The following is an 8,442-nucleotide window of genomic DNA, read 5'->3' as shown; positions in this document are numbered from 1 at the left end:
GCAGCTTCAAATACGATAAACCTAGGTTGCATCACTCCTCCGCATCTTGTAAAATTTTGTATTTAACTCTTGGTTTTTTCCCTTGCCATATAAATGTTGAGATATCCTTTTGCCACTGTTTAAATGGTGCCTCTGAAGTTAAAACAGGCAATGTCTGGAACAAAAACAGCATGGTTAAATGACTTCTGAATGAGCGCCCATACCAAGGAATATAGAGCTCAGTGAAGTTTGCCACCAAAAATGATACTTAATCTCTCCACTTGCAGTCCAGAAACTTCCGGAGGGCCCCCTTCACCTCCTTGTTCCGGAGGCTGTAAATAAGAGGGTTCAGCATAGGTGTGACTATGCAAAACATTGCAGAGATCAGAGTGTCTATTTCCAGGGAATACCCAGCGCTTGGCCTGTTGTAGTTCAGGAACCCATTTCCAATAAATAGAGTGACCACAATTATGTGAGAAGCACATGTGGAGAGGGCTTTGCTCCTGCCACCTTCAGAGCGAATCCGTAGAATGGAGGCCAAGATGTAGATGTAGGAGAGGATGATAAAGAGGAAAGGGCCCAGGCCCACAAAGAGGCTTGTGATATGATTGACTAGCTTGTTGATATGCGTGTCACTGCAGGCAATTTTTAGCAATGGTGGGACATCACAAAAAATGTGTGGAATCTGATTGACTCCGCAGAAGGACAGATTTGCAGCCAGGGCAGCATGAATGGCCGAGTCCAGGAAGCCCCAGACCCAGGAGGCAGATGCTAGCTGGATACACACCCTCTTACTCATGAGGAGAGAGTAATGCAGGGGCCTGCAGATGGCGGCATAGCGGTCATAGGCCATGACGGCCAGCAGAGCGGGCTCACAGCCAGCAAAGCCAATCAGGAAGAAAGTTTGCGCCAGGCATTGCCTGTACGAAATTGTGTTTTGTTGGCGCAGGAAGTTGGCAAGCATCTTTGGGATGACAACAGTGGAGAGGCAAATGTCCAAGCAGGAGAGGTGACTGAGGAAGAAGTACATGGGGCTGTGAAGGCAGGAATCTGCTAGGACCAGAATTAATATCATAAAGTTGCCCACCACAATGGCCAAGTAGGCAGCCAGGAAGAGGACAAAGAGGAAGGTTGGGTTGGCTGGGAGGCCGGAGAAGCCTAAGAAGATAAACTCTTTCACCTGCGTGTGATTTTCTACAGCCATAGCAAAGAGGAGATGCCTCTGTGGGGAAAGAAAATATGCTCCATGAGATACAGTATTGTGTAGTGGTTAGAGCGCATGTCTTGGATTAGGAAAACCTGGTGTGACAGACAGGAGTGGCTCCAGCTCCGGCTCTCCTAAGAGACAGCCAGTGGGAGTGGGTGGAATGTTGGGCCATTCAGAGTTAGAGTCCGTTGGAGGGAAAAGAAGGCTTTAGCAATACAACTAAGCAAGAAGTGATGGCAGACATGTCTTTTTAATGTGTTGGGGACACAATTTTACCTGGGAACTGTAGTTGAAAACAGCATTATGTCCCTAGTGCTGGTAGCTCACCACTCTGTTGAGATTGCAAGAAAACCATTGCAAAGTTCCTCTCCCCCAGTGATCCCACATGGCTCTGTCATTGAAAACTGTCTTTGAAAAGCTCTTCCCCTCCACTCTCTCATGACCCCCAACTCCCCCTCCATCAAAACTCCAATGAATGCAAATACCTTGAAGTCCCTTGCTCTGCATATTAGGGTTTCTCCCCCTCACAAAATGTAAATTTTCAGGGCAAACTGTGTGTGATCTTTTTGGGGTGCGATTGGAGGCTCAAGATAAATTCTGGTGTTCTCTCTTTGCCAAGCTTGGCCTGCAACCTGGTACGCAAACCGTGGCTTGCAGGATAGAAGGCAATACCACTCCCTGTTCAGGCTGCACTCAGGGCACTTCTGCACCTGTCTGATGGTTTCATCTAGTGCCAAACTTTGTCTCACCTGTTTTTTCTCCTGTTTTTATATTACTATTTATTGATAGTATAATTTACTGAATGCCACCAAACTACCGACTAATGATATACCTGAATGTTAGCTTCTGTTCTGAAATATCTGTACCAATATAAAACCTTCCTATATGTTCTAAAATTATTTTAGTATTTTGAAAATCTAAGTATGCTCATCTCTGTTCCAGCGACATGTTTAATGCTACTCTTTAAGAACTCCCATAGTTATCAGAAGCCTGTATGGATGTTATTAGACCAGCCTCCAGGGTGAATTGTTTTGGGGCATAGTTTCGGGTTGGTCTGCAGTACGAAGGCAAGATTGGAGTCCAGGAGCCCCTTAAAGAACAAGATTTCTAGTGTATAAGCTTTCGAGAGTCAGAACTTCATATCTGATGAAGGGAGCTTTGACTCTTGGGAGTTTATTCTCCACAAACCTTGTGGGTCTTTAAGGTGGTACAGAACTCAAATCGTGCTGTTTTGGTGTAAACATTATTGCAGGTCAATTGGAAATCTCCAGCATTTTAAAAGGAGACGAATGTTTTAGAGTGAGGTTATAATCAGGGCTTTTTTTCAGCGGAAACGCAGTGGAACAGAGTTCCGGCACCTCTTAAAAATGGTCACATGGCCGGTGGCCCCGCCCCCTGATCTCCAGACAGAGGGGAGTTGAGATTGCCCTGTGCGCCGGCAAAACTCCCCTCTGTCTGGAGATCAGGGGGTGGGGCCACCAGCCATGTGACCATTTTCTCCATGGGCAATTTAAACTTGTTCCAGCTGACCGAAAGTGACGTCATTGTGTGGTCCTGAGTTCCACCACTGAGTTCCACCACCTCTTTTCCCAGAAAAAAAGCCCTGGTTATAATAACTATAAGCTTAGTGTTTACATGCATAAATTACAATTTTTGTGAGAAAGTGACTTATTTATGCAATTTGTGTTTTGTTTTTGTTTACTAGAAAGCTCCTAGTAAAAATATTTTTTTAAAAAAATGGCTGATGAGGCAACACTTTCCTTTTGGGCTCCCTGCCTCCCTGAATTTCCAACATTTGTCTCCAGAAGCTCATGCTACCTGCAGGTCTAGTAGTGACTAGATTAACCCGCAGCCAGCCTGTTCTAAAAGGCCGTCCTTTCTACAAGATGCAACCACTCCCTGAAAACAACGGATCCAGCACAGACAGGTGGCTTCCACACCCATGGAGACCAATGCAAATAATTAATTTCATTACATTTCTCTAAATCTTTCTGTAACTCTTGGTCACTGTAGATTCACCATACAAATAATTCCTGAGAAAAAATAGGTTAATGCAAGTTGATGATTCTTTAAAAAAATATCCTCGTTAGGGAATTCTTCTACTTTCTAAAGAAAACCTTCTTGGGCCCTCCTTGCTAAAGCAAGTCTTGGGATACCCTAAAGTTGCCACAAAACACCCTTCTGATTTGGGCTACAGCGGACTAGAGCAGCCGCCCTGCCCTGAAGGAATATATCCCTTTCAGACACATTTGCACCCCTTCTAATTAGTGGTATGGCTGTTGTTTGAGCCTCTGTTATTGTGGGCTTAAATGGCCCCGGGCCATAGCGAGGCTCACTGGCACCCGGGGGCAGCTCCCGGGCTGTTGCCACCCTGTGACCACTAGTGCACACCTGCAAAGCGCGCGCTCGCGCCTACCCATACTGCATATCACTGTGCGTGATGTCATCACACAGAGCACGCTGGCTCCCCCAAGAGTGCACCCACAATTCCATGTGCTCCCCGGCCAGCAGCTGCGAGCTGGCTGCCCCATCAGCACAGCAGGCAGCTGGGGTGGTGCGTGGGCAACCTCCCAGCCCTCCTGCTTAGATGCCCCATGTGCTGCCCTGGCTGCCTTTCATGCCAACAGCTCTGTCTGGTCCACAGCTGTTGTGCCCAGCTGGGAGCACACAATGGCGGCAGCAGCACAGGACAACTGAGCGGGATGGCTGGGAGGCTGCCTGCTCAGTTGCCACGCGCTGCCACCACCAGTGCACGCTCCTGGCTGGGTACAGCAGCTGCGGGCCAGGCACAGCCATCGGCACAGCAGGAGGCCAGGGCGGCGCACGGGCAACCTCCCAGCCCACCCGCTCAGCCACCAGTGCTGCCGCCATCAGCTCCAGGGTGTGCGCTCCCAGCTGGCAGCCACACTCAGCACCCTCTCTTTGTCGGTTCCAGGGGCAGGCAACCCCCCTGCCCCCCTAGATCTGGCCCTGAAGTGGCTTTCGTATTTCCTGTGGTGAAGAGACATGGCTCAGCGCAGAGCAAAGGTTTGGCATTCTTTAAGTCCTTTGTTAGCATCTCCAGTATGAAAAGATCTTGCGTAGCTCATCTTCAAAAGGTCTGTCAAGAATGTTTTATCCCTCCTTTTTCCCAAGGGGTTTAGGGTTTTTCATTGTGTCTGCTACTGTGTCCTCACAATCATTGTAGATAGTAGTTGAGGTGAGAGACAGCATAACTGGTCCAGGGTCACCCAGGGAGCTCTGTGCTCTAGTGGGGACAGTAACTTGCACCCTAGTCTAACATTCTGACCCTACTCCATGCTGGCAACAGTAATCTTGAGATCCCGGAGACATGGTGCCAGTTAGAAAAGGTAATATTGGCACACCCAGACCGGGATAGCACAGGCAAGCCTGGTCTCATCAGATCACGGAAGCTAAGCAGGGTCAGCCTTGGTTAGTAATTGTATGGGAGACTTCCAAATGGATCAGGATTGTAGGGGCAGGCAATCGCAAACCACCTCTGATAGCCTCTTGCCTTGAAAAGCTCACTAGGGGTCACCGTAACTCAGCTCTGACTTCATGGCATTTTCTATTACCACTACCAGTACTGGAACAGATGGCTCCAACGAGGCAGCTTCGTGTGTTCCTAAGCTCTTTGCCTTCCTAGACTACTGCCTCCAGCTTCAGGCCTCCACAGCTGACATCTCCCCCCTTCTCACAAGAAAAAAGGGCCCCATTAAAGGAGAAGATAAAAACTTGGTTGTCCTCAGACCCTAACGTGACTCACCTTGCCTTGCCATACAAGTCACACAGGGGTGGTCATGTCTGGATTCCTTCTCCCCACAAAAGGAAATGGTGACATTCAGTCTTGGTCCATCACTATAGAAATGTATGGCTCTTTATGTGGCTGATATCTTCTCTATCTGTTGGGAGGCAGGGTTTTAGGAGAGCAGAGCAAAGCTCAAGGCAACGCTTGCAGGATCTCAGACCCCCCTAAGCCTCCAGACACAATTCCAAGGAAGGTCCTGATGCTCTCACTCTAAGACCCAGAGGAGGGTGCCTGCTGTCTGGCTCACGTTTGGCTCATGCTTTGAGAGGCTGCTTGGAGGAGACAACGTTTTACTCAGTAAGTGGGCCCTGGGGATGCTGCTGTGCTCTCAGCCCACAGGGAGCAAGGCGGGTGGGGGAAGAAGTCAGAGAAGGTTCAAGATGGAACCAAACACAAGGGATGGCCACTGCTTGCTCCTCACTGGGTCCCTTTGCATACCTCCATGGCAGTCCAATGACTGCAGCCTCCATTAAACAAGCGTACCCCACCCTGGCTAGGGTTAAGAAGCTCTCTAGGAAAACCCCTTATAGTTCATTTTGGGATGAATTTTGATGTAAAGAATGGTCTGTGCAAGGTTGCTCAATACTAGCACAGACATCAGGACTCCAGAGGAGGACTGTAGAGTAGACATGGGCACGAACCGCATTACTAACCAAAAAAACCCACAAACCGCCCGATTGTCCGTTCGCGATCCAGTGGTTCGTGAGCGTCCATGGCCAACAAACCAGCGTTCGTTAGAGGCACGGTTCAGTGCGTTCTTCCGTGGTTCATGAAGCCAGACAGACAGGCACGATCAATCAATTCCCTTGGAGCCAGGGGAATGCCTAAACTCTGTCTGCACTCCTTCTGTCGCCCTGGAAACCCGAATGGAAGCCCAGCTTACCTTAATCGGCAGGGCTTCCTTCCAACCATGGAGCTGCAGAGTGGTTACAACCTGGGAGAAGACACCTGGGGAAGGGAGGGGGAAGGGGGTGTTTTGTAGCCATGGGAAGTCCAATCTCATCCCTGCGAACCCTGATCAGCAGCTCTGATGGCCAACCACAGACCTCCTGCTTTGCTCAATGGGACCTCAGCTTATAAATAGCCGAGGTCTCCCAGGCTGGGTTTCACTTTCAGCAAGCAGTGGAGTGTGACAGAGCTGTTGCTTGCTACTTGCTAGCCTTTGAGGAGAGACACAGAGAGAGTTTAATTGAGCTTGGATTTTGTACACTGGGCCAATGTCAACCGGTGGCTCTAATTGTATCAAATGGGAGTTTCCTGAGGGCCTCGGATTGCAGAGGGTATAACTCCAAGATCCCTATTGCAATCTTGACCAATCTTGGGTAATGGCTGGAGGAGAGCTTGTTAAACACTCCCCGGGCATATGGGCTCTCCAAGTCCAACAAGGGCCGTTCTGACATCCACGAACCACGAACCTCAAACCAGTTCGGCAATGGGAAAAGTTTGTTGCGGTTTGATAGTTCGGGTTCGTCATCGGCACCAAACCACGAACCACGGGCTCATTAATTTTTTTGGTTCATGCCCATGTCTACTGTAGAGTCAGTATGGCTAGACAGGACACTTCCTGTCCCTTTCCTTCTGTCCACTTTTCTAGCTGTCCCTTCGTCACCCAGAATACTATTCTTCAGACTTCCTTCCTTCTGGCTACCTCACCCCCTATCTTTCTCTGCTCTGAGGGCTGGTCAGGGTCTCTACCATCTGTCTCTGTTCTAGCTTATACTCTTTCTGTATGGTTCTGGTATTAACCTATAAAGCCCTATGCGGACTGGGACCGGTGTATCTGCAGGACCACACCTCCCCATATGCGCCTCAGAGGACTCTTCGCTCTAGCGGCAAACATCTGCTGAAGGTCCCTGGCCCCAGGGAGGCCCGCCTGGCATCGACCAGGGCCTTTTCAGTCCTGGCCCCAGCCTGGTGGAACGCTCTGTCTAATGAGACCAGGGCCTGGCAGGATTTATTGTCTTTTCGCTGGGCCTGTAAGACAGAGCTGTTCCGCCAGACATATGGTTGATGCTAGGCAGAGCACCCCCTCCGTCCAGTTGAACATGGTCTGTGCCCTCCCCACTAGCACATCCTCCATCTGTTGAGCTCCACTGTAAATGCTCCAGTGAAGGTGAAAGGGAGGTGCCTTGTGTATGCATATAGTGCGTTTTATTATGCCGCTGAGTATACTTGTATGTATATATATGTATTTTAAATGTTAGGATGTTTATATATGTATAATTTTAAACTGTGTAATTGTTAGATGTATTTTAAATGTATGTAAATTGTAATCCGCCCTGAGCCTGCTGGTGTGGGGAAGGCGGAATATAAATTTAATAAATTAAATTAAATTCTATAGGGCTAGGAACAAAATTTGCACGACAAATGTAAGTGAATGACTCTCTTTAAGTCAGAACCTCTCATATTCAGAACAGTACAGTAAGACTGGTAAAACTAAACACTTAGGTGTAATAGACAACAAAAACGTACGAAGGATGTCTTAGAATCCAGTCAAGTAATCTTGTTTAAAGGGAAAGTAGCATTTGATTCCAGTGGCACCATAGAGACCAACAAGATCTTCAGGGTATGAGCTTCTGAGAGTCAAAGCTTCCTTCTTCAGACACCACAGATATCTGAAAAAGGGACCTTTGACTCTTGAAAGCTTATACCATGAAAAATCTTGTTGGTCTCTACATGCCACTGGACTCAAATCTTGCTATTCTACTGCCGACCAACATGGCTACCCACCTAAACCTTGATTAAAGGAACACACTGGAAACCAGAGTTCTGCCTTCAATTTGAAAAACAGAACCCTGCAATAATATTATTATTGCAATAATTATAATACCTGTCATGTCTGACTGTGGCCATTCATTCATGCCAATGTTTTTGCTGTCAAGTGTATGCTTTATTCTGTCAAGGGTGACTCCATTTTGTATTGCCAGATATATTCTGGTTGCTAACATTCCAATGAGTTCTCACACGTTCCCAGGTGGCCGGGTGTTTACCAGTCTGAGGCCTCCTTCCTCGCTGTGATATATGTCTTCTCTCCATGTAGCCTGATAGCACAAATATGCATCCTGTTCTCACACAGACTAAACAACAATGGGTTGTTTGGAAATCGGGAGGGAGAAGGAACAGGGATAGAAAAGCGGTGTAATTTTCCTATGTAGCCATTCTGGTTAACTTTCTACTAGAACTGCTTAGCTGCTTACCTTGCTCCTAAGTAGACCTTTGGATCTGAGTAAGGAAAGAACTGATTTCTGAATAAAAGTCATTTAACCAAGAACCCGTGTCTTTCTACAATGAACCAGGGATCCGTCTGCTGTAGTCTATCATCCAGAGCCTGACAATACCAGTTAAACTAACTTTAACACCCCTCCCTTTACTAATTAATTTTCACATACAATGTGTTTCCAGTTACCTTCTACAAGGTGGTAAGAGCCCGGAAACTCTTATCAAGCTC

The 8,442-nt window shown here is 47.8% G+C and overlaps 1 protein-coding gene across 1 annotated transcript; it reads right to left on the bottom strand.

Moving 5' to 3' along the window:
* Window positions 1-247: 247 nt before the first annotated feature.
* On the bottom strand, window positions 248-1,183 carry LOC129335742 (olfactory receptor 5V1-like). The gene has a single exon (XM_054988535.1). It carries the CDS (start codon window positions 1,181-1,183, stop codon window positions 248-250), a length of 936 nt encoding a protein of 311 aa, XP_054844510.1.
* Between the last annotated feature and the right edge of the window lie 7,259 nt (window positions 1,184-8,442).

This window comes from Eublepharis macularius, chromosome 9, assembly GCF_028583425.1.
Source record: "Eublepharis macularius isolate TG4126 chromosome 9, MPM_Emac_v1.0, whole genome shotgun sequence".
NCBI lineage: Eukaryota > Metazoa > Chordata > Lepidosauria > Squamata > Eublepharidae > Eublepharis > Eublepharis macularius.
Note: the sequence above shows the minus strand (reverse complement) of the source record. Positions and strands in the feature narration are given on the sequence as shown.